Here is a 26,407-nt window from a genome sequence, read left to right on the forward strand (position 1 = left end):
AAAACTATACTGAGATAAACATAAAAATCAGAAACCAATCAGTCGCAGACCGCAAACCCCAAGTCTACAGTTACTCCCAAAGTCCACTGCCTCAATTTTGGGATGATTTGTTCTCTATTCAGGTATCACCTAGATGCAGGGTACATCAAGTTGACTGTGGAGATTTAATCTGCTGCTCCTGAGGCTTCTGGGAGAAATTTCCCTTTCTCCTCTTTGTTCCCACAGCTCCTGGGGTTCAGTTTTGGTTTTGGCCCTGCCTCTGCGTGTAGGCTGCCTGAGGGCATCTGTTCCCAGCCAGACAGGAGGGGGTTAAAGCAGCGGCTGATTAGGCCGCTCTTCCTCATGCAGGCTGGGGGGAGGGAGTGGTACAGTAGTTATAATTGGAATGTGGGGCGAGCCTGCCGTGGCAGAGGCCAGCATGATATCGCAACAGCCTGAAGTATGCCGTGTGTTCTCCCAGGGAAGTTGTCCCTGGATCACGGGGCCCTGGCAGTGGCAGGCTGCCCAGGTTCCTGGCATGGGAGGTGTGGATAGTGACCTGTGCTTGCACACAGGCTTCTTGGTGGCTGCAGCAGCAGCGTTAGCGGTTCATGCCAGTCTCTGGGGTCCGAGCTGATAGCCGCGGCTCACATCCATCTCTGGAGCTCGTTTAGGTGGTGCTTCTGTGGGCAGACAGGAAAGGAATCCCCTCTCCTCGTGCACCCTGAAACAATGGTCTCTTGCCTCTTCAGCAGCTCCAGACTTTTTCCTGGACTCCCTCCCGGCTAGCTGTGGCACACTAGCCCCCTTCAGGCTGTGTTCACGCAGCCAACCCCAGTCCTCTCCCTGGGGTCTGACCTCCGAAGCCCAAGCCTCAGCTCCCAGCCCCCACCTGCCCTGGTGGGTGAGCAGATGAGCCTCTCAGGCTGGTGAGTGCTGGTCGGCACTGATCGTCTGTGCGGGAATCTCTCCACTTTGCTTTCTGCACCCTGTTGCTGCGCTCTCCTCCGTGGCTCTGAAGCTTCCCCCTCACCCACCCCCCGTCTCTGCTAGTAAAGGGCCTTCCTAGTGTGTGGAAACTTTTCCTCCTTCACAGCTCCCTCCCCGAGCTGCAGGTCCCATCCCTATTCTTTTGTCTCTTTTTTCTTTTTTCTTTTGCCATACCCAGGTACGTGGGGAGTTTCTTGCCTTTTGGGAAGTCTGAGGTCTTCTGCCAGCGTTCAGTAGGTGTTCTGTAGGAGTTGTTCCACATATAGATGTATTTTTGATGTATTTGCGGGGAGGAAGGTGATCTCCACGTCTTACTCCTCTGCCATCTTGAAGGTCCCCCAGTATATATATATATTTATAAATATATTTTAGCATCTTTTTCCTGGTCATCTTTTTAGATTTATTCCAATTATAGATTCTAAACTATTTGGCACTTCAGTCATGTTTAAGAGAACATTTTAGTTGTCATTTCTTTCTGATTGTATTTGAGAGTGTCTAGATACAGAAACTGTGATGGAGATAAAATGCCGGGGTAGATAGTGCAGGCCAGCACTTGATCTGACAACCCCTTTACCTAGTTAAGATTTATATAAACAAACATTTGAATATATAAATATAGATACAGTATAAAACAGACATATGAATTGAAGGAAATTATCTAAATATAGAATATTTTAATTAGGAAGTATCCTTCTGGGCCCATTTGCCTCAAATATGTCATTTGTAGGTGAGGAAACTGAAGCCTAGAAAGATGACCTGCCCACAGCTATACAACGAGTTCACGGGGGTGGTGGCTCCTGCAGATGACCTTGTACCTACGGGTGCTCAGAAATGGTTAGCTTTGAATCTCCAATATGTTAGTGATAGTTGATAGTGCAAGTGTTCATAGTAAAGGGAAATATTAAAAATCAAGTTTGGCATGATTGTTTAACTTTTCTTAAATTCTCATAATATTACCAAATTCTTTAAGACTCAGTTGTTAGTTAAGAACAGATAAATCATTCGCAAAAAGATTTTCTCAAAAAATGGCCTGGGAGAAGGGAGGGCTGCATTCGTCTTCACGCTGCTTGTAACTGACCATGTGATCTTGGGCTTCTCCTTTCCTATTTAAAAATAATTGATCATTTTTAAGGCCTCCTAAAAAAAAAAAAAACATAAATTTTGATTAAGCAAAATTGATCCTGATGTTTGCCCTGTCTTTCAGGATAACAGTAAATGGATTAATGGCATGGATGAACAAATTATGTCTTGGGCAACTTCCAGACCTGAGGTCAGTAAAGATAAAGATAACTATATGGTGGTTCTTAGTAAATCTTCTGGTTCTAAATGCTTGTGTGTTCGTGCCCTGGTGTCCCCCATAGAGGCTGGTACACACTTAGTACCCAGTACATGCTTGTTTGAATGAATTAATGAATCAAATTTTGACTTGATTTTGGTTTTCTAGGACTGGCACCTGGGAGGTAAATGTGATGTCTACCTGTGGGGTGCTGGCAGGCATGGACAGCTGGCAGAAGCTGGAAGAAATGTAATGGTACCTGCAGCAGCTCCCTCATTCTCACAGGCCCAACAGGTAACTAGCAGGGTAAAGAAATGGAGAAGAAACTTGGGAACTGACAATTCTGATTCCCTTGCTGTCAGTAACTTACTGTGGGATGAAGTTTGTCCATTGCATAGTCTATTGTGAGGAATCACCAAAGAAAGTCATGATATATAGCTTCTATATAGCTTCTAAATAAAAGATTTTTAGAGTTTTTATCAGACTTAGGTTTTGTTAATAAGTTTCTAAATTTTTCTTGTTTTCACGTATCATGAATTAACATCATGATGCATTATGCCTGCCCAGTACATACTTAATAGAAGTTAAGATATTGGTAATGATTAATTCTCTCTTTGGGGGCCATAAACCTACTGGGATCTTTAACCAGATTTCATTGACACTCCTCCCCTCTTCTAATAATCATGGTACTATATTTCTAAACCCTTCTTGAGGCCACTGCTTTCTCTTCCATTCTTCTCTACCTCAGTAAGCCCCAGGATACACTATTCTTTCATGTGTATATCCCCTGTAATTTCTGCTTCTTGCTGGCCTCCAGCCAGTCTTTACTATTTTCCCATCAGCCTCTCCTTTTTCTTCTTTTATCTATTTTGTTGTTAATGTTATTATTTAAACTGCACAATTGGCTGAAAGCCCTGTAGATAACATGTTTCTAACGTATCTTAAATAATCAGATGAGCCTCATACATCTCTTGGTTAAGTAAGAGGTTTTATAATAATCAAGGGCTCATAGGAACCCCATTGTTATGTCCACCCTTTCCCTTTAATGAAAGGATAAAAGAACTGATAAAGGTATCCTAGGTATACATGGAATCATTTTAAATGTTTGCATGTTAAAGCTATATAATAAAAGATAATATATTTAATTATGTGTTTTTATACTAGGTTATATGTGGTCAGAATTGTACCTTTGTCATACAGGCCAATGGCACAGTGTTGGCTTGTGGGGAAGGAAGTTATGGCAGATTAGGACAAGGAAATTCAGATGACCTTCATGTGCTGACAGTTATTTCAGCCTTACAAGGTAAAATTATCCTCAGTTAAAAGCTGATCGGAAACTATGGCCTATCTGTAGGAATGTTTACTTATTATGTTAGAACTCATCTCAAACCTTTGCTAGATAAAGTCATGTAGGGTTTTCACTTATATTTAGATTCTCGTTTAGGCATGTACAACGTTAATTTTCCATATTTTGAGCTGTATTATTTTGCAAGTTACTTATCATAGCCATGCTAGAATTGCTGTGTTAATACACACTGAAGATTGTAAACAAATTATTTAAAATTGCAAAACTGTAATTAGGCAACTTTTTTTTTTTAATATATAGAAGTTTCTCTTTTGGAGAGATTTTTTTTTTAAACATCTTTATTGGAGTATAATTGCTTTACAATGGTGTGTTAGTTTCTGCTTTATAACAAAGTGAATCAGTTATACATATACATATGTTCCCATATCTCTTCCCTCTTGCGTCTCCCTCCCTCCCGCCCTCCCTGTCCCACCCCTCTAGGTGGTCACACAGCACCGAGCTGATCTCCCTGTGCTATGCGGTTGCTTCCCACTAGCTATCTATTTTACGTTTTGTAGTGTATATATGTCCATGCCACTCTCTCACTTTGTCACAGCTTACCCTTCCCCCTCCCCATATCCTCAAGTTCATTCTCTAGTAGGTCTGTGTCTTTATTCCCGTCTTAACCACTAGGTTCTTCATGACCTTTTTTTTTTTTTCCTTAGATTCCATATATATGTGTTAGCATACTGTATTTGTTTTTCTCTTTCTGACTTACTTCACTCTGTATGACAGACTCTAACTCCATCCACCTCACTACAAATAACTCCATTTCGTTTCTTTTTATGGCTGAGTAATATTCCATTGTATACATGTGCCACATCTTCTTTATCCATTCATCCGATGATGGACACTTAGGTTGCTTCCATGTCCTGGCTATTGTAAATAGAGCTGCAATGAACATTTTGGTACATGACTCTTTTTGAATTATGGTTTTCTCAGGGTATATGCCCAGTAGTGGGATTGCTGGGTCGTATGGTAGTTCTATTTGTAGTTTTTTAAGGAACCTCCATACTGTTCTCCATAGTGGCGGTATCAATTTACATTCCCACCAACAGTGCAAGAGTGTTCCCTTTTCTCCACACCCTCTGCAGCATTTATTGTTTGCAGATTTTCTGATGATGGCCCTTCTGACCGATGTGAGGTGATACCTCATTGTAGTTTTTATTTGCATTTCTCTAATGATTAATGATGTTGAGCATTCTTTCATGTGTTTGTTGGCAATCTGTATATCTTCTTTGGAAAAATGTCTATTTAGGTCTTCTGCCCATTTTTGGATTGCATTGTTTGTTTTTTTGTTATTGAGCTGCATGCGCTGCTTGTAAATTTTGGAGATTAATCCTTTGTCAGTTGCTTCGTTTGCAAATATTTTCTCCCATTCTGAGGGTTGTCTTTTGGTCTTGTTTATGGTTTCCTTTGCTGTGCAAAAGCTTTTAAGTTTCATTACATCCCATTTGTTTATTTTTGTTTTTATTTCTATTTCTCTAGGATCTGGGCAGTAGTAATCATGCATGTGCTTCATTAACATTAAAAATCAATTTATACGGAAATGTGCGTATGTACTAAAGACTTTAAAGGGCATCCCCATCAGAGTTCTCTGTGACTTGGAGAAAGAAAACCTCTGGAAAAACCACTGCAGGGACCCCTGGCTTGTTCCTAAGGTTAACTTTTACTGACTCTGAAGCCTACAAAGAGAGCAAATTGAGTTTTTTAAGTAAAAGCATACCAGTAACATGAGTTCAGAACAAATTCTTGAGTAGCTCTAAGTTCTCTTCCTTCAGATCTGTGTGTGAAGAGCACAACACTGGGGATGGGAGAGCTTGGTTCCTGTTCGGTTCTATTACATCCTGCCTCTGGGACTTTGCACAAGCTACTAAACCTCTTTGTGACTCAGTTTCCCCAATTGTAAAAGTGGTGATGATAATATCTGCCTCATAGGATCTGTGTGAAAATAGAAAATGAGCGATCCATGTAAAGCATTTATAGGAGTGGCTAGAACATAATCTTTAGTGACTATAACTGCTCTTATCACCCTTCTCCTCTTCCTTGTCATCATCATTTTATGTGACTGCTCCCAGTTTTCTAGGTTATGGCTGCAAATCTGATTTAAAATTAAAGACATTGTTTATATTTCTGAAGTACTGTTGTGGTATTTTTTGATTCTGTGAGACTACTCTGTAGCAGCTTCAGGTAAAGAGGGGACTTTTAACATTCAGTGACTCTTGTTGGGTTTCTGCTCTGTTCCAGGCTTTGTGGTGACCCAGCTGGTGACTTCCTGTGGTTCTGATGGACACTCAATGGCCCTGACTGAAAGTGGTGAGGTCTTTAGCTGGGGAGATGGTGATTATGGCAAACTCGGCCATGGGAACAGCGACAGGCAGCGGCGGCCCAGGCAGATCGAGGCCTTACAGGGAGAGGAAGTGGTGCAGGTCAGGCAGAATGTGGATAAGTTTATCTTTTTTTTTTTTTTTAATATTTATTTATTTATTTGGCTGCGCCGGGTTTTAGTTGTGGCATGCGGGACATAGTTGCGCCTGGATAAGTTTATCTTTGAATGTAAACATACTAGGTGTTGAGTTCTCAAGTTTATGTAATGAAAAACAGTAGTAAAAATATATTATCCCATCATAAAAGATCCAGTGTTTTTGGTGGTTCGGAGTCATTCTTGAGCGTCTCAGGAGTTTGAATGGGCTTTGGTGTTAGAATGGACTCCTTTTTCTTGAGCCAGCTGGTTGACCCAGGCCAGGGTGCTTCAGGTCCTTGGAAGAAGTGGGGTTTAACTCCTGCCCCACAGTTCTTGATATAGTGATAAATGGAAAGCTTTGCTTTCAACCTATCATTATCGTTACAAAGGTTGAATTCATATACATTTTCTGGAAAATCAATTTGTGATCTAAAATAATATTGTAAAGTTACATAGCACCTTAGAGTTTACAAAGAATTTCCCTATTCATTAACTCATATAGTCTAGGTCATCTCTGCGTAGCTGAAAAGTAGCAACACTTCCAAGGTATGCTGTTTAGCTTGGTCTTCCTGAGAATTTTGAGGTAGATCAGACTTGGGGGAGCAGGAGGGCCACTTGGGTGGATAGGACATACTGGTCTTTAAGATCCTGAGTTTTCAGTGAAGTTTACTTAAAGATTATTACTGTATTAATAACCAAAAAGGACTGATTTCTTTCTTAGTATGCCCTCTTGTTAAAATTTTTGTCCGTGTTTGTTCTGTTCATAGATGTCTTGTGGCTTCAAACATTCAGCAGTGGTAACATCAGATGGCAAACTGTTTACCTTTGGGAATGGTGACTACGGTCGTCTGGGTCTTGGAAACACTTCTAACAAAAAACTTCCAGAGAGAGTGACTGTACTGGAGGGGTATCAGATTGGACAGGCATGGAATAAATCAATAATATGTTCTCTATGATCATAGTTTCTTGTTTCCCCTATGTGCACTTAGACATTGTCCTTTCAGGAAAACTAGAATCACCAGTTGTACTTAACCTGATGTACATTTTGTTTGGCCTAATTGATAAACAAATGGAAGTCTTAATTCAGGATGTGAATATTTTAAAATCCTCTTCATAATACCACTTGATATGAAAGCTTTAAGCAGTATAGTAACTCCTCTTCAGTATCTTGGAAGTAGATGGCTGAACTGCAGCATCATTGGTAGCTGCTGCTCTTAAGTAATAATTGTCCTGACGTGTACATTTTGAGACTCTGTTAACAAGAAGATGAGATGAAATATTTTTATCTTTTACTATTTTTATCTTTTATCATTCCTTAGACTGTTTCTGGTGTGAATGAGTATTTTTTAATCATATGTACTTTTTCCTATGTTTTGTGCTCTCTGATTCAGAGTTAGCCACAGATATTTGAAGGATTTTACTTTGAAAAAGGTGGTTTTTTGTTTGTGGACGTTAGGAATTTTTTTCTTCATGACACATTTTGGTTAACATATGTAAGGCCCTGAAACCAATAAAAATTTTTGGAAACACAGCCAAGTTTTTCACTGAAGTCGAGACAGAGGGTCCCAGAAATGGGTGTTTTAGGTATTGTGATTTGCCTTACTGACCACTCTGTTATTTCTCCAGGTGGCTTGTGGCTTAAACCATACTTTGGCAGTGTCAGCAGATGGATCCATGGTTTGGGCTTTTGGAGACGGGGACTATGGAAAACTAGGCTTAGGAAATTCCACCGCAAAATCTTCACCTCAGGTCAGTATTGGCTTTAATCTAGAGATTCAGACAACATGGTTTTCTTCTATGTCAGTACCTCTTTTTAGCTAGAAGTAATTCACCTTTAACATTTTTGGTAATTCATAATGAAATTTAGAAGCTTGTTTTGCTTATTCTTAAATTTCCAGCATTCCAGATCTTATCTTAAATAAGTAATTTAAACTAAATTAATTAAAATAAGTAGTTAATAAGCATTAATTACTAAACTGGATATAAAAATTCTGCAAGGACAAGCATCTGTCTTTGTCATGGGCTGAGTAATGTAGGACTACCTCCCATGTAGAGAAGAAATAAGTATAAACATATCTCCAGGGTGTCTTATGGAGGGAACCATGAACAATCTTTTGTAACTCTCTGCTTGTAACTGCCATTTCAGCTTATTATTACCACTGAATTATACAGGTATGTGCATTTAAAAAGTAATAGGAAATCCAAGTCCATAAACAAATGATTAAGAGGCTTTATTCACATTATAGAAGGTTTCTTGGCTCTTCAGAAGACCTCCTGTGAAATCCTTTTTATGTGGATTTTTCTAACACGTTTAACAAGCAGCATGATTTACAAGTATTCAATTTATATTCAACTCCAGATTCACTATCGTATATAGTCTGTGACATCTTGATAGCTAGACTGGTGAATATTCAGCTAGGGATACAAAAAGGAAAGAAATCCTCTCTGGAGAACATATAAAGCAGTTATTGTCACCTCTGAAAGCAGAAAAAATCTAACTGGGAGCGGCCCATGGCTTTACATGGTCTTACAGTGTTCTTTAAACAGCCATAGGATTCTCTTTGGTTTTTGTTGCCCAGAGGAAAGTTTCCACTTCACATGGGGTCCTGGGGATTTTAGTTAAACATCCCCTACCCCCTACAATACTCCCCCAAATTCAGGTAGTTTGCAGAGCAGTATGAGAAAATAACATTTAGGAGTGTGGATATGGCTGAAAACAAGTAAGTGACTGTTAGTATTTTTATTGGAAGATAATCCTTGAGTTTATACATGCCAGTAGGCAAATTCGAGTGTTTTTATTTTCCTTTTTAAAGTATGTGCCTTACGCTTTTATTTTGCAGAAAGTTGATGTCCTTTGTGGAATTGGAATAAAAAAGGTTGCGTGTGGAACTCAGTTTTCTGTTGCATTGACCAAAGATGGTCACGTGTATACCTTTGGTCAAGGTAGGGCATTTTCCAGGCATTAATTACATTGCTTATTTTGTGCACACATGTATTACAGAAACATTTGCCTTCCAGCTGTATAGAAAGTGCTTAAACTGAGTCATTTTTCATTCTGGGTGATGATTGGCCACACAACCTTCATTCACTAGCTACTTTTCTGCTCCACTTTCATGATATTTGTTGTAAGGACAAACTCTCCTCCCCATTGATGGCCCCTCGTGCCAGAGCCTTCATTCTTGCCAGAAGAATTCCTGCCAAAGCCCTTCCCTTCCTCCTCTCTGCTACCTCTGCCATGCTACCACAAACACTGCCTTGACCACCAGAGCTCCTCTGGATCCTGCCTCACTTCCCAGCCCTTGCAGGGACTGGGGGTCCAGGTCTTAGGAATTCACAGGCATTCGGGATTCAAATCTTGAGTAAGTTCAAAATCTAAGCATCCACAGTGGGATTCCCTGGCAATATATTCAGCTTTGTAAATGGAAATTCTTTGCAAGTTGTAGTGACTGAAGAGTGTGTGAGGAAGAGGGAGGAAGAAGTGAGCTGTGATTGAAGTTTCTAGTCTTGGAAGAACATTGACGCTGCTGAGGACAGGGAGTTGGTTCTGGTGAAGGAGATAAGGAGCTTAGTTTTAGTTGTACTGAATTGGGGCCGTATACTCTAGACTACATGTATAGAGAAGTCTAGCAAGTTACTGGGAATCTGGATCTGGAACTCCAGAGAGAGATTGCTTATGGACATGTAGGTTTGCGTAATTCCTAATGGTGTAGTTAAAGCCATATTAATAGGCTCTAATAAACCCAGGGAGAGAATATGGCATGAAAAAAGTAGAGGGTAAAACTCTAGGGAACGTGAGTAAAGGGCAGGTGAACACGGGAGAGCTGGCTTTGAAAGGAGTGGAGAGAGAGGTAGTTGGGGAGCCAGGATAGTGCAGAGTCTGCGAGGGGCAGAAGGAGCTGAGGCCACATTATCAGAAGGTAAAGTGGAGCTCCATGGGCTAGAGCTGGAGAAGAGGCTGCTGCAGTATAGGCAGTTAGGAGCTATTCATGGCTTTTGAGAGTACAGTTTCAGTGCAGTGGTGAGAGTGCAAGTTAGGCTGCAGAAGGTGGCCAAGCCAAACAGGCCTACAGTGTGTGGAGCAACAGGGACTGGCCTGCAGTTTGTAGAAGTTTGGCAGCAAAGATAAGGGGAGAAGTTGGCTGGAAATTTGAGGACAGGACAGGTTGCACGATGTCTTTTCTTAGAATGCAAGAACTTTAGGGCCTCTGTGAATTACGTGCCAGTCCTCTCAAGTATGAGGATGCTAGAGGTGCCTCTTGGTTTGAAATAAGCTACTAATTTTAAATTAAATTTTATTTATTTTTATGAATAAGAAGATTGTGACATTTTGCAAAGAAACAGTTTTAAACTTTATTCACTCAGAATCCAGCATACCTTACTGGCAAAGCAGCTTTTGCCTTTGCCCCAATGAGTTATGTATGTCATTGCCATACCACCATAGACATTAAATGACTCATCAGGAAATATAAAAGGACTGTGGTGTGCTATCCATAAATGTCCTCTTGCTATTTTTTCAGATCGCTTGATAGGCTTGCCAGAAGGGCGTGCTCGCAATCACAATCGACCACAGCAAATCCCTGTCCTGGCTGGAGTGGTCATTGAAGATGTGGCAGTTGGAGCTGAACACACACTTGCTTTGGCATCAACTGGAGATGTGTATGCCTGGGGGAGCAATTCAGAGGGGCAGGTAAATATTTATCTCGCTTGCTGCTCTGTCATGTTCTAGAAATCTGACAGCATTCTTCACTTGGCAAAGGGATAAGCTAGAAACTCGGAATATCTACGCAAGACCTCAAGCACATCACTTTGCTATGGGGCTGATTATCTGGAGTCCAGTTGTGCATCTCTGTCTCTTGATTATGGTCTAGTAAGTGTTATATCATGGTTTAAAAAAAAATCTGGCAGTACAGTAAAGTGGTTAAGGGGATTAGCTGAATATATATGTGTGTCTGCACACACTGAGAAGTGCCTGGCACATAGTAAACAGCACTTTATAAGTATTCAGTTTTTGCTACTATCACGATTAATCATCATCATTTTCACTACAGTAATAAAAGAGGTTAGGTACTAGGAGCATCAGTTGATCTGGAAAATGGAAAGGATGAAACAACAATACTTTTATATTTTATAATATGACAGGGTACAAAGTATGTTTGTGTTTGTTCAGGAAGTCTTGTCACTCCCATTATGTAGAGTAGTAAACTGAGCCTCTAAGAGGTTGAGAAAAGACTCAAGAGGTTGATGTGTTCAGCCTATCCTGTATGTGGAGAAGGGACACACTTTGGTGGGGCAGGTCTGAGATGCCTGCTACTACAGTGGCTTTCAGCTCCACATGTGAACGACATCTCCTTCCTCTCTAAATCCTCTCTACATCTAGCTGCCCCTAGAGCCAACGACCCTCAAGTTCAAGGTCCAGTATTATGCACAGTAGCTCTGTGGTGTCCTCATCACTATATTAACAGATGGGGAAGCTGCTCAACACTGTGGTTGCACATTGTCTCAATGAGAAGAGAGTTGATGTTGAGACACCTTTGGAGGGTCCCTGGCAGGGCCTTGACATGATCCTGCCTGATGATGTTGAGGTGCTCAGCCACTGAAACACTGGGTGTCCTAGTCGGACCCTAAGAACAGAGATCCAGAGTTGAGAATCTGCTTCTATGTATGTTTTTATAATTGTTTATTTACTGTTACACAGGCAGTCCATGTTAAAAGTCAAGAAATCAGTGTGTTCTAAGTAAAAGCTCTATAGATCATTCTGTTGTTTATTTTTAACTTGCCAAGAATTTATTTCCTCTCTAGAAGTGGAGTTCAAAGATGTTTTCAGTCATTAAGACTCATCTGCTAGATTTGGAATGGCCTTGTTACAGCTTAGTTTTTAGGAGACAGTATAAGCTATGAGGATCATTCTGATAGAGAAAATCAGAATTAATTTCATTATTTTGAAGCCGTTGCTTGGTACAGATAGTAACTTATTTATATCTGCTACCATCCAAGACAAATTTTATCATCTTGACTTCCTCTCTTCCTCTTTCTAATTGAATCTCTGTGTATTTGTAATTTATTTCCAGCTTGGCTTAGGCCACACCAACCACGTTCGAGAACCAACCCTGGTAACAGTTCTGCAAGGGAAAAACGTTCGGCAGATCTCGGCCGGTCGCTGCCACAGTGCTGCGTGGACAGCGCCACCTGTCCCACCAAGAGCACCAGGTGAGGGATGAAATATCCATGCTCCTGCAGCCTCTCTTTCAGCAGTCCCCAGCTGCACTGTTTGCTTGCCAGCTTCACACTGCATCCAGGCACCATTCTGAAACCATCAAACCTTCCCCCACACAACCAAAGCACTCTTTGTACTACAGTACTGCAAATACTTTCAGAGCAGGTGATTCTCCTGCAGACTTCATTACATAGCAGTCCTTCTCTGCTCCCCAAAAGAAGAAAATGTATCACTTAGGCAAGCAAAATTTATAATTTTGGAATAGCAATAAAGTATTTTTTATATATAGTAGTGATGAACTGTAGCTTTCTAAGCCATGCTGTTAAGGAATAAAGATGAAAAGCCCGGAGACCACTTGTCAAATTCTTCACCCTAGTCAGCCATTTGAAACATGATGTTGTCTATACGTTGGCACAGCAGAAAAACAAAAAAAAATTGTTGCCATTTTACTCCAGTGTATATATCAGGACTGATGGGCTGTTTCTACCTTTTGTATGTTTTGCTTTTAATTTATTATGAAATCCTCATAGGTCTACAAAAAGATAAAAAGATAATAAAATGCATATTTGTGTACCTAACACCCTACTGTGTACTCTCCCTGATTGGATCCATCTTCTGTTCCCCACAAATGTAACCATTGCCTTAAGTATGATGCTTATCCTTATGCATTCCTTCATATTTGGTCTGTTTCTTTCCCAGGCCCTCTAGTCCTTTCTAAAACCATCCTCTGGTATCTGAGGCACTAGAACTTCCCTGAAGTGACTTTGTGCCTGAGAGCTCCGTATTCTCATCCCTTTTTGTGAAGCCCTCTACTTTTAGCCACAGGTCCTTGGGAAAGACTCCCCATAGAGATTGTTTTCTCTTACATACCCTGAGAGAGCAAGGTAGGACTGCCAAGTAGATTCCAAACAAGCAGGAGATGGTTTCTGGTTAACAGAGCCCAGAATGAGCAGTGCTGCCGGCCCACTGACAATTTCAGGTACTCGGGGGCCTCTTTAGCTTCCAGTGGGATTTCCCTTCCACTTCAGGACAGAGACCGTACAGCATGGTGGCTGAAGGTTCAGACTCAGGAACCACATTTCCCGGGTTCAGTCCTGGCTCCTCCACTTAGGAGCTGAGTGATCCTGAGGCTCAGTTTCCTTGTCTGCAAAGCGAGGGTAATAATAGCACCTATTGTAAAGAACCGTAGGAGTAAATGAATCAATTCATGTGAAGCTCTTAGAACAGTGCCAGGCACATAAAAGTACTCAATAAATGTTAGCTTTAACTAATAGTAGGAAAATACCTCTGAGAATTGAGCTGTACAAATCTTTATTTGCAGGAAACTCAAGTAAGTTGAGTATCTTGTTCTTAGTCTTTTGTGTGTTTCTATAAGATGATAACCATGGATACAGTCCTTGTAGTTTTTGCTTCTGCGGAGCTCTTATTCTTGCAGTATAAAGCCTTCCTGAATCATCTACTCATATCTTTCATTCTGTCATGGTCACTTTCTGTCAGATCCCTAGTAAGTGTGGGAGGTGACTCTGCCAAGTTGCCCATTTCCATTTTCCAGAACTGCCTACCTGGTCCTGGCCCACACCTTGTGTTATTATGAAGATGACAATTGTTGAATATGAAAGAATGAATTTGGGTTTTTTTGTTTTGGAGTTTTTTTGTGAAGAAACTGTTTAAGTCCCATAGTTAAATGGGTAACTAAATTAAAGGAGAAAAAAAAACAAGTTTCCATAATGATAAATTAAAAAGATGTTTTACAAACCAACACAAGTGCATCAAAAAATTAAGATGAATGGATGGTGAATAGAGGAATTGATAAATAAGTGATAAAGCATATAGCAAAATATTAATTGTAGGATTTAAGTGGTGGGAATGGGTGTTCATTATATACTTGCAACTTCTGTGTGTGTTTGAAATTTTTCAAAACACTAAACATGATGAAAACAACGCATTTTCCTTTACAAGTGTGCATTTGTGTTCTGGGCAGGTGTGTCAGTGCCTCTGCAGCTGGGCCTGCCCGATGCAGTGCCCCCCCAGTACGGGGCGCTGAGGGAGGTGAGCATTCACACCGCGAGGGCCAGGCTCCGGCTGCTTTACCACTTCTCCGACCTCATGTACTCATCCTGGAGGCTACTGAACCTCAGCCCCAACAATCAGGTAAAATGGTGGCTTGGAAAACAGTGCCCGTGATGTGCTTACCTGGTCCCAGGGCCTCTTTCTCAGCCTTCAGAAAATTCTTCCGCGGCTAATGCTTTTTACTCTCAGCACCCAAGAGATGTAGAAAAGGCACCAATTCTGTTCCCATTTTATTGCTGGATTAAGGACAGTCCAGATATAGATTATCATGCTGTTGAGCACACAGTGGTCTTCCTTGTGTTTCGGTTTGTCCAAAGTTCAAGGAAGTATGAATGGCTAATGGCTAAGCATGTATTTTCTACGAACTCCAGAATATGATTTTAAAACTTAAGCACACAAAGGTGTTAGCACCACAGTCAAGGTGGTTATGTAAGTGAGTCTGAGAAATTTTGGAGACTTGCTCTCCTTACAAATGATCATACCCTGTGGAGGGATAGGTGGGGGAGATAAAGTAAATTTGGCTGATTTGATTGTCTTTATAGAACAGTCTAATAATTTAGGAGGAAAGCAAGCTGGCTATGTTTGTTTGTTTGTTTAATGTATAGGCATGCCTGCCAAAATGTGTGTTAGTTTGTAAAACTGTTAGTCAAAAATCCTTTGGGTAACGGTCACGGCATATGAGAGATTTGAGAAATCATTGTTAGAAATAGATAATCAACCAGGCGACAGAATACTGTGCAGCACTAAACAAGAGTGTTAGCAACCTGTTTGTAATTAGTGAGAGAAATGTTTATGATATAAAGTGAGGTGAGAAAAGCAGTGGAAAATTGTATAAATAGTATGATCTCGAAAATGTGAAAAGGAAGGAAACTGGAAGGAAATAGATGAAAGTGTTAATGGGGCCATCTCCATATGATAGGATTATGGATGATTTTATTTGTGTGCTTGTGTGTGTGTCCTTTTCTGTACTTTTCTAAGTTTTTAAAAATAATAATCATACTTTACCAGAAAAAATATTTTGAAAAAGTTGCTAATAATGGCTAATACCCAGATTTATGCTTTTAGAGTGCATTTGTAAAAGTGAGATGTGTTATTTCTTTTAAGCCTTAGATTGTACCATTTCTGCTAAGCTTACTTTCTGTTACAGAATAGTACGTCTCATTATAATGCTGGAACATGGGGCATTGTGCAGGGACAGCTCCGACCTTTGTTAGCCCCAAGAGTCTACACCCTCCCGATGGTGCGCTCTATCGGAAAAACCATGGTTCAAGGCAAAAACTATGGACCTCAAATTACTGTAAAGAGGATATCAACCAGGTTAGCATATTATGTATATGTGTATATGTTTCATTAACTAGCATTTTTTGAGATGGACTTACTACTGACTGATCTCTGTGAGCCTTAGCTTCCTCATTTGTAAAGTAGGATAGTAATAGTATTTTACATCAGTACCCAGTGTGGTTACAGTGGGCCTAGCACAGTGTTTGGCTGTTGTTAAGCTGGCCTGTTCATTCACTGATGGGAAAATAGATGCAAGTGACTTTTGTGGTGATTTGAGAGCATTGTATTTCATTCTGTTTTCCCTTTATTTTTAAAGAGGAAGGAAGTGTAAGCCCATCTTTGTTCAAATAGCAAGACAAGTAGTCAAACTGAATGCATCAGACCTCCGTCTGCCATCCCGAGCCTGGAAGGTTAAGCTGGTTGGAGAAGGGGCTGACGATGCTGGAGGAGTGTTCGATGACACGATCACGGAGATGTGCCAGGTATATTCATGCAGTGTCCCCTGCTGAGTTGTCGGCTCAGGTGGTGGCGGTTTTACTGTTTCCAGTGGTTACTCTGGCATGTTTTTATAAACGGAAGCAAGGATGCATTTGTAATCCTTACATAAAGTTATGCTGTTAATGATGTATAGGCGAATTATCGCAAAGGTTTGTGAAATGCTTTGTGAAGATACCTTACTGAGTCAGTGCCAGTGCTTCGCCATCTACCAGTGACTCACCGTCTGTTGTGCTGTGTAACACTGGCAGAGGAAACAGTGCCACATATTTACACTTACGTAACAGACAAATCCGGGACCACCCATGTGCTCCCTTTATCTTGCTGCTTTTAGAACAAAGTAGAACTGCCAGGCTACTGGCAGAAATTAGAAAAACAAGTCTTAAGAGTTTGAACTGGGGCTTCCCTGGTGGCGCAGTGGTTAAGAATCTACCTGCCAATGCAGAAGGACACGGGTTCGAGCCCTGGTCCGGGAAGATCCCACATGCCACGGAGCACCTAAGCCCGTGCACCACGACTACTGAGCCTGCACTCTAGAGCCCGCGCGCTGAAACTGCTGAGCCCACGTGCCGCAACTGCTGAAGCCTGTGCTCTCTAGGACCTGCGTGCCGCAACTACTGAGCCCGCATGCTGCAACTACTGACGCCTGCACACCTAGAGCCCGTGCTCCGCAACAAGAGAAGGCACACAATGAGAAGTCCGTGCACCGCAACGGAGAGTAGCTCCCGCTTGCCACAACTAGAGAAAGCCCATGCGCAGCAACAAAGGCCCGTCACAGCCAAAAATTAATTAATTAGTTAATTAAAAAGAGTTTGAACCAGTTCATATTTTAAGATCTACAGTGGCAGCTTTGCTTCCAGAGCAGCTCTGACCCTTCCAGCTTTGCCTAGTATCAGGATTTTTCTGATAAATCCTGTAACTAAAATAATACTTGGCTATCATTTATTAAGTTTATTTGAATATCACTGTACCCTGCTCACAGATACCCCAACTCGTGCCCTGGATTGACTTTTTCATCATAGTTCTGCATACTGCAGGACATTTTCTACGTGGGGGAGTCTCCTAAATTCATTTTAAATTACAACCACAGAAATAATTATAGAGATGGCTGGTTGTCATATAGCATTGTAAACTCCTCAATATTCTCTTTTCAGTATGACTTTTAATGTTAATTGTTTTGTTTTCTTGATGCATTTGATTGTCATTTCTAAGAAATTGTTTTTCTTTCTTCTACAGGAACTTGAAACTGGTATTGTTGACCTTCTTATACCCTCTCCCAATGCTACCGCAGAAGTGGGTTACAATAGGGACAGGTAAGGGCAGTCAGCAAGTGTTATTGAATGTCTATAATAATAGCTCACATTTATTGAGTGCTTACTATATGCCAGGCACTGTACTAAGTGTTCTACATGGAGTATCCCATTGAATCCTCATGATAGCTCTAAGGAGTAGGAACTGTTACTGTTCTCTTTTCCCATGTAGGAAACTGAGACACATCATGACTTGTTATTTATTTATTATGAGACCAACTCAATGATAATATAGAGGGTTAGAGGAAATGCAGACTTAATATTGAAACCAGACTTCTTTTGTGTTTCTGAAGGCCTATGTGGCCTTCCCTCAATGAATTAAAATTCATTAAAAACCTTTGATATGCTATCCAATCACAGCAGTTAGTATTTGCAATTATGTATTATTCCTTTACTTGTCAAATTTTGAATTTTGGATCCTGCTTCATGGACTTGTAAATGATAAATGAAATGATTTTAGGAAATAGAGCACCCTTGAGCAGGAGGCTTAAGGACTAATAGATCATTCACTTACCCTCTTATGGTTCTTCTAAAAATAATTCAAAATATGGTCCCTGTGCTGTCCAGAACAATAGCGATAGGCCATATGTAGCTATTGAGCACCTGAAACGTGGTTATAGGAGCTGAAGAACTGAATTTTAGATTTTATTTAATTAATTTAAATAGCCACATGTGGCTAATGACTGCCATATTGGACAGCACAGGTCTAGACTAATGCTATAGCTGTTTGATAACTTATTTCTAATAAAAATGAGGACAACCTTGTTTGAAATAGTTCCTTTAATTCTGCAGGTTCCTTTTTAACCCTTCTGCCTGCCTCGATGAACACTTAATGCAGTTTAAGTTCTTGGGAATTTTAATGGGGGTTGCCATTCGCACAAAGAAGCCTCTGGACCTCCACTTAGCCCCTCTGGTGTGGAAGCAGCTGTGCTGCGTCCCACTCACCCTGGAAGACCTGGAGGAGGTGGATCTGCTCTATGTGCAGACTCTCAACAGCATTCTTCACATTGAAGACAGTGGGATTACCGAGGAGAGTTTCCATGAGGTGAATCCTGGCTGGTTCATGTTTCTGTTGGTGTTGACTAGAATTTTTCTGTGTACAACTCAGGTATGGCCTTCCATTTGCTGTCTGTCTGGCTGACCCATGCCATAAGCCATTGCTGCGCTTAGCAGCTCAGCCCAGCAGTTTAAATAACTGCTAAGAGAGTCAGCTCCAGCACCCAGCTTCTGCTCCTTCCCCTTTGATCCATTCTCTGCCTGTTAGAGTGAAGGACAGAGAGAACCAGGTGGAGAGGGAGGCCTGGGATGAGCAGAGTTCATCAAACTTGATTTGGAGGCAGAGAGATTCAACCTCATTTTTAATTACAACCAGATGAGTCAGCACTCTCTGCTGATCAAGTAGCCTGATCAGTTATCTCAGTTGCCTTGTTTTCATCCTTAAAATTTTTGATATTGTTAAATGTTTTTCTGTATTTATGTGTAACATACTTTTTGTGGTCATTTCTACCATGGAGTAAAAATTCTTTTTTCTTCTATTCTCAGATGATTCCTCTTGATTCTTTTGTTGGCCAGAGCGCTGATGGCAAAATGGTTCCTATAATCCCTGGTGGAAATAGTATCCCACTCACGTTTTCTAATAGGAAGGAGTATGTGGAGAGGGCCATTGAATATCGACTTCATGAAATGGACCGACAGGTGAGATGAAACATTTTGGGAGGTGCATATGAATGTTTGCATTTGTCTCCAAACAGGTGCTGTCTGGTTTTTACTGAATTTTGGCATATGAATTCACTGTGTTGATTAATCAGTATCTGTTGGGTTGGCCAAAAAGTTCGTTCGGGTTTTTCCATAAGATGTTGTGGAAGACTTTTTGGTCAACCCAATATATTTCAGTCCCTTTTCAGAGACTTTTCAAGCGTAATCTCAGGGCCTGCTATCTCCTCACTCAAGGCCTTAGGTGAGCCCTGAATTGGTCACTGGTTGGATTGAGGCCAAGCCCTCCCCCAGGCCTTCAGAACCTGCCTTCTCACTCTCACTCTTCCTCTGTCCTGTTTATCTTCATTTCTTTACTGCCCCCCAACCCAGTGCCCCACTCCAGCTTGGTCAGTCAGGGTCCATGTGAATGAACCCATAAACACTGGCCTTGCAAACCCATGTGAGTGCTTCTTTCCCCCTCCTGCTGCAGTCCTTCAAGCCCCAGCTGAGAATGCATCTCCTCTCTGGACAAACTTTCCTCCAGGCCTGTACATATCTTTTTTGTTACCTAGAAATTCCTCAAGATATCACATACTTCTATGTTGTGGTCTAAGAATTAGGCTGCAGAGTTTGGGTCTTCTTTCTTCAATTAGTGTGTGAGACATTGAATGAAAAATGTACTTCATATATATAACTTATATAGCCTTGTTCTATGCTGATATGTAGTAAGCATTTAATAAATGATGGGAGTATGGTAAGTGACCATAGAAATGAATATTGTATCCAAAAGTGGTGGTTTTGGTTATACAATCCTTCATAGCCACTTCAGTAATACCTTATTTGCAGAATATGTTGGGTTCTTCTCAGGAGCTGGATGCAGGCTCTGAGGCTGTGTAGTAATTTGAAGTGTATATATTTTACACCCTTCACTCCTGGTTCCTTCTTTGACTCTGACTTTGGGCCAAGTCTAGTCAGAAAACTATACCCTTTAGCTTAGTAAGGGTGGATCCTGTCAGCAATGTTGTTTACACAGCCAGGGCTTACGGTTTGTCTCTAGTTCTTGAATATGTTTACTCCTTACAGACTGAATAACTGACCCAAAATTTCCTGATCACTTTCTGCATGCCAGATGTGGTACCAGGCACCCGCATGTGCGGTTTTTCACATAGTTACTCTGAGAGATAGAAATTACTATCACCATTTCACAAATGAATGCATGGAGTCCGGAGAAGTGAAGGGATGTGCCCAAGGCAAAGCCAGGATCACAAACCAGGTTTAACTGTGGTGTCCAGGCTCTTGTGCTGGCGTTTTCTATGAAGGTCAGATTGACCTGCTCTCCATCAGCTGTGCTCTGCCCTGGCTTTGTTGCTTTCTTGGTAACAAGGCCATCTTCCTCTTTCACTTCCTCCTTGTCTCTTAGAACCCCATGTTCTTCCCATAGCTGTCCCCAGTTGTCCCCAACCCAAGCAGTCATCCCTGTACCTCAGCCTTTTTTTTTTCCAGACAGCTTTTGGTTTGTATCCTACCAGGCAAACAGCTTGTTTTTTGGCAGACTTTGGCTGGGGTATCTGTTTACTCTCGGTAGAGACTGCCCTCACTGCCACTCCGTTCCTTAGCCCTGGGCATGACAACCTTGTACAATCATAACTCCAGGGCCTTCCTCAAGGTGTGGCTCCTGTTCACGTTCTCTGGTCTGGTCTGGTTTGTGGTAGATGGTTTTGAATTGGCCAAGAGTGGAGAAGTTATTTATGAAACAAACCTGGAGCAGTGATGGGTCTGTGTGTAGAGTATGCACTACGGCACAACCTTGGAGGGGTTTTGCCAAACAGACTGTGTGGCAGCCTCTGGCAGCACCCCTTCGGCATTCCCTGACTGACCTGTTCTCTGCACTGTGCTAACAGGGGCTAACTGCCCAGTCACACAGACTCATTTAAAATACCTGTCATAATCATGGGAGCAGCAATTATTTACCTTATTTTTCAGATGAGAAAATTCAAGTAAAAGAAGTGGTGGAGCTGGGATACAGAACCCATCTCCTGATCAAATTTTCTGTCCTTTTTGCAGCCTTCCTACAAAAGGATGTCTCAGTTTTACTTTCTTCTTTGTACTTTTCTTTTTCTTTTACAATCAGCACAAATGATTTTTACAAAAAGGATATAACTGTTTTCAAAAGAAAATATAAATTACAAAAACAGTAGGAGCTCTAGACACATCCTCCAAGAGCTTCTTACCCTGATGAGAAGATGAAGTATCCCACATAGCACAGTGTAACAGCCCATGGCCGTGTGTGATTAGGAGTGTGGTTGGCATTAGGGGAGGCCCCAGTGGGCTGGGATTTTGTGGGGCAGGGAAGGTGGGCTCCTGAATTGACCTGAACTGGGACAGGAAGGAGTGTATGAGTCCTCCAGGCAGGGAGAAGTTCTAACACAGGGTCAGAGGCAAGGTGGTTGGGCCGTGTGCAGTCATGCCAGTTCTGAGCGACAAGTAGAGGGCCTGGGAGCAGATGAGCACGCACGAGGTGCCCGGCCCAGCTGGGTCCACCGTGGGTGCCCAGTCTGTGTGCACACATTGAATGAACAACCTCTCCTGGGAGCAGGTGGCTGCGGTCCGAGAAGGGATGTCCTGGATCGTCCCCGTGCCGCTGCTGTCCCTCCTCACAGCAAAGCAGCTGGAGCAGATGGTGTGCGGGATGCCCGAGATCTCTGTAGAAGTCTTGAAGAAAGTGGTGCGGTACCGGGAGGTGGATGAGCAGCACCAGCTGGTGCAGTGGTTCTGGCACACGCTGGAGGAGTTCTCCAACGAGGAGCGGGTGCTTTTCATGAGGTTTGTGTCTGGAAGGTCTCGACTACCAGCCAACACTGCTGATATCTCTCAGAGATTTCAGATCATGAAGGTTGATAGGGTAAGTAAGATATTTTTTTCTTCCTTGGTAATGTGTGCCTTTATTGCTTCCTTGATGCTTGCATGTTGGGCTTCAAAAGTAGGCCTGCCAATTCAGGATTAATGCTTGGAATTTCCAGATTTTTTAAAAAAATCAAGCACAGAAACTTGTTTAGAAACATCACATAACTTCAATTTTAAAAAGTCCTAAATGGATGTAGAAAGCACACTACAACCAACAACCTTCGCTGAATCTTCCAGTAGCTTCCTGAATGAAAGCTAAGCTTGGCAGAAGCGTCATCATGTTGCCTCTGCCTCATATTTCCTATGCCTGCTCATTGTGTGACTTCTGCACTGCGACATGGTCTTGTTTATTTGTTTTCATGAAGATACTAACCATTAATGGTGCACGTGCTCCAGAAGGAACGTGAAGACACAGGGAGCAGCAATAACGTGCTCTGTGGCTACGTGCGTGGTGTGCATCACAGAGCAGGCAGTGCAGCTTCTCTGCAGCCTGATGAAAGGTCCCTGCTGCAGAGCTCCAGCCCAGCTGCTGTTTTGACAGATGGCTTAGGAATAAAAGGGCTTAGAGCCTTAAATGCACACTGCTGCCAGAGTCATCTTTCTCAAGCACCCCTCTGACCACATCACTCTTTTCCTTTCACACCGTTCAGCGGCCCCTTGTGTTGACTCCAGGTTAAACGCCATCCACCTTAGCAGTCTTCAACACCTCCACAGTCTGGCCTCTGCCCCGCCTTTTGATATCACCTCTTGATGCTTATTATGTTCTGGCCGTCATGGGCTGCTTGCCTTTCTCCTGACAGACCACACTGTTTTTTATTTTGGGGGGTTTTTTGTTTGTTTTGGGAGGTTTTTTTTTGGCTGCACCGCATGGCTTGTGGGATCTCAGTTCCCCAACCAGGGATTGAACCCAGGCCACGGCAGTGAAAGCCTGGGATCTTAATCACTAAGCCACCAGGGAACTCCCAAGGTCACACCATTTTTAAATGTCCATGCCTTTGTGCAGGCTATTCCCGCTGCTTTAGTAAGTTCTCCTCCCATCCCTTTCCATCTATGCCTGGCAAGCAGTTACTCATCCTTTAAGCCCAATACCAATGTCATCTCCTCCAGAAAGCCCTCCTGGATGCTCTCCTATGCCTCCTGACTATTCCTCCAGGCAGACTTAGATCTTCTTATATCCATCTCCTGGACACTTGGTACACTCCTCAAACCCAACATTAAGTTAGACGTGTCTGTGTTCCCTCTTTCTCCTCCTCCACCCGCCATGAGCTGGGCAGTCCCCTGAGCAGGGCCCATGGTGTTTATTTCAGAAACAGGAAGGTGGGACCTCCTCACTCAAGGGCCCATCCTACCAGTTTCATCAGGTTTCAGTATCTGCCTTTCTGGTGTTTTTCCTGTAACTACCCCTTGAAAGTTGCTGTAGTGAAAGCCGTCCCTCTCCTGCTGCCTCCTGAGGCTGCCTGCCTGGGCTCCACTCCTGGGCTTGCTGGAGAGGCCGTGCACAGGAAAGGCTATGAAAAGGGCCTTTCTGTAAATTCTCGATGTGACTTGCCAGAAACTATACGTTGTAAATCTGTTTTGTTGCTTCAGAGAAAGATGGGGAGGAGGAAATGGTTTGCTTCTATTCAGCTCTGGAAAAAAACCTTGCCTTGTATCTATCCTGGGCTACCGTGCCATCCCAGGAGTTAATCCACTATTAATCCCCTGCCTGGGGGGTTTTAGCCTCAGAAAACTGACCACTATGGGTCTCTCCTTTGTGACTTTTAAACCATTTCTCTAGTTTCCAAATCAGAGCCACCTGTTGACATTCCCCTTTAATGTCTTTGTGGGTTGTGGTTTTTCTGCATTCATCACTGGCTCTGGCACAGCTAAGCTTCTGGGCCCGCCATCTCCCACCTCTTAGAAATGCACTCACCTGATGTCGAGTTCCGAGGAGGAGGAGGGCTGGTTTCAAGGAGTTCAACGAGAAAGAGAGGGCAGGTTCTTTTTTAAAAACTCATTTTTTTAAAAATTATAAAAACAATGTAAATCATTACTATCATTACAAATAGTTTGGAAAATAGTTGTGTTTGCAAGGCAGGACAGTGTTTGCAGGGAGGGACAGGAATCCTGTCCCTCCTAGTGGTAGCCATTTTCACCTTTCACCTTTGTGTAATTCCTCAAGCATATACATTTTTGCATGACGCATTTAGAATTTTGTATTCTGCTTTTTCCACCTAACAGTCTATCTCCAGCACTTTTCTGTTTTGCTGCTTATCTTCATAATTATCATTTTAAACGACTGCATCACCATCGGTTAAAGGGCTGGGCTGGGATTTCATTAACTGCTCCTTCCTCATCTGAGCGGTGTGCTGGTGGCCATGGCAGGTGAAGGATGGCAGAATGCTCACTAGGAGGACGGTGAGAGGAGGAGGAGTGTGGTGACTCCCTTACAGTTGTTCCTTCCACTTCACCGGCTCTGTTGGGGGAATCCCTGCAGCAGCTTCAAGTTTGCACCCTCTTGGTGAAAGGGAACGAAGTCTGTTGCACTCCTACTCTGTGGCAGGCACTGTGCGAAGTGTGTTCTACCAGGTAACCCTGCCAGTCAGGGCTCATTCTCATTTCACACGTGAGGGCTTTGGAGGAGTGAGGAGAGGAAAGAAGCATCTTCGCTAAAAGCTAGATGGCCACAGGACACCAGAGCCTGCACTCTTCCTACCACTGCCAAGTCTCTGCTTGCTCTCCACGTGGCCGTGCAGTCAGTCATGTCCGTGGAGCCCACCTGAAGGCAGGGAGAAGTGCTTTCCTGACTTTGGGGGTGGTGGTGATGAGCAGCCCTGCTCCCCGCATGATACCCCAGTGCTGCAGTCACGGCTCTGGGTCTCTCTCTCCACAGCCTTACGACAGTCTGCCTACCTCACAGACCTGCTTCTTCCAGCTGAGACTGCCGCCCTACTCCAGCCAGCTGGTCATGGCTGAGCGCCTGCGCTACGCCATCAACAACTGCCGCTCAATCGACATGGACAACTACATGCTCTCGCGAAACGTGGACAACGCCGAGGGCTCCGACACTGACTACTGACCACCCAGGGTGCCGTCGCCCCTCCTCCTTCTCAGTAATGCTCACTTCCAACTTAATGCTGATACACTTTTACGGTAACTAATAGATGTTTTAGGAACATAAACCGACATTATAAACAGTGGCCACATTTAGTTACTCTAAATGTAACAAAGAAATTAGATGTTTTTATTTTTCTGTGATTGTACAAAAAAAAGACAAAGTGCTCTAAGTCAGGTTTTTCCCTCCGTATTTGTGGTCACTTTTGATAAGTTTGCATGGAACCATTTTGGTGCATTTTTAGTTGGGAATGGTACATTTTTGTAAACCCACCCAGTGAACATGAAATTGTACATTGTGTATAATTGTTCATTAGAAAGGACAGTTTTACATGAATATTCATATATTTATTTTGTTTTAATTTGAATTGCCTGTGCAGGGTTCCTTATGCAGAGAAATAAAGCCAATTCAGGAATCAGTGCATGGGCTGCTTTTGTTACTGGAGCTTTGATGAAGAGAGAATGAGCTTTCAGACTAGTTTCACTCTGACAGCTTTTTGACTCATCAGAAACATTCCTTCACACTGGGCTTTGCTTGGAAATGACAGAGCAGAGGGCCACATGGGTATAGCAGCCCCCTGAGGTGAAAGCTCCTGTTTTCATTGGTTCTGTCATCCTTGGTCTCTCACTGTGTTCCCTCACTACAGGGTCCCTGTGTCCATCCTTTAGCACTATGCTTCCTCCTTCTCCGTAGCTGGCTTAAAGTGTAACACGCTAATAGGAGCCTTTCTTGAACAGCCCCAGGATACCTGGTACGGGATGCAGCTCTATTAGGCAAGGAGGAAACTAACTAAAGTGATACAGTTCTGACTGCCCACCCCCACCGCCCTTTGAGGAGCCAGCAGATCCAGTGATGGAATTAAAGAGCGGGGCAGTTTACAATAACATGTCATCTACCCTGGAAGGGCAGCCACGTGGGCACTTAGCATACATGAATGAGTGACCGTGTGAATGTGTGAATTAATTTGAGAACTAATGCGTGGCTTTTATGTCCTTGAATGATGGTGGGGAATTGTGCAGGGGACTGGGGAAGGGGTTACACCCTTGGTTCTTAAACCCAGACCTTGAAGGCCCTGGGCGATGTGTTCATTTGCTCAGGCATGTCAAAATGAGCATGTGGTCCTGGGAGAAAGGGCTATCTGGAGAGCAGCTGTGAAGGCTCTGGGAGTGGGAACAGGGAGAGGGCACAGCCTTTGGGTGGCGTCTCTCTTTCATCCACTCCAAGTTCATGCCACACGCTACTTCCAGTGTACTTCATGGACAAGGCCAAGGCTGACAGCCTGCTCAAATG

General features: G+C 42.7%; 1 protein-coding gene across 1 annotated transcript in view; it reads left to right on the plus strand.

Annotated features, from left to right (window-relative positions):
* HERC1 (HECT and RLD domain containing E3 ubiquitin protein ligase family member 1) overlaps nt 1–25,535 on the plus strand; it is a 205,360-nt gene extending 179,825 nt beyond the window's left edge. Inside the window, exons 53-69 of the mRNA XM_057542678.1 lie at nt 2,174–2,239; nt 2,414–2,539; nt 3,410–3,548; nt 5,838–6,019; nt 6,822–6,977; nt 7,681–7,803; nt 8,895–8,997; nt 10,572–10,741; nt 12,123–12,261; nt 14,250–14,419; nt 15,486–15,655; nt 15,936–16,101; nt 17,351–17,427; nt 18,217–18,469; nt 18,967–19,119; nt 21,716–22,021; nt 24,896–25,535. Of these exons, the coding sequence (XP_057398661.1) occupies nt 2,174–2,239; nt 2,414–2,539; nt 3,410–3,548; nt 5,838–6,019; nt 6,822–6,977; nt 7,681–7,803; nt 8,895–8,997; nt 10,572–10,741; nt 12,123–12,261; nt 14,250–14,419; nt 15,486–15,655; nt 15,936–16,101; nt 17,351–17,427; nt 18,217–18,469; nt 18,967–19,119; nt 21,716–22,021; nt 24,896–25,081 (2,685 nt within the window). The 3' untranslated portion in view covers nt 25,082–25,535. The remainder of the gene's footprint in view (nt 1–2,173; nt 2,240–2,413; nt 2,540–3,409; nt 3,549–5,837; nt 6,020–6,821; nt 6,978–7,680; nt 7,804–8,894; nt 8,998–10,571; nt 10,742–12,122; nt 12,262–14,249; nt 14,420–15,485; nt 15,656–15,935; nt 16,102–17,350; nt 17,428–18,216; nt 18,470–18,966; nt 19,120–21,715; nt 22,022–24,895) is intronic.
* The last annotated feature ends 872 nt before the right edge of the window (nt 25,536–26,407 follow it).

This window comes from Balaenoptera acutorostrata, chromosome 3, assembly GCF_949987535.1.
Source record: "Balaenoptera acutorostrata chromosome 3, mBalAcu1.1, whole genome shotgun sequence".
In the NCBI taxonomy this organism is placed as follows: domain Eukaryota; kingdom Metazoa; phylum Chordata; class Mammalia; order Artiodactyla; family Balaenopteridae; genus Balaenoptera; species Balaenoptera acutorostrata.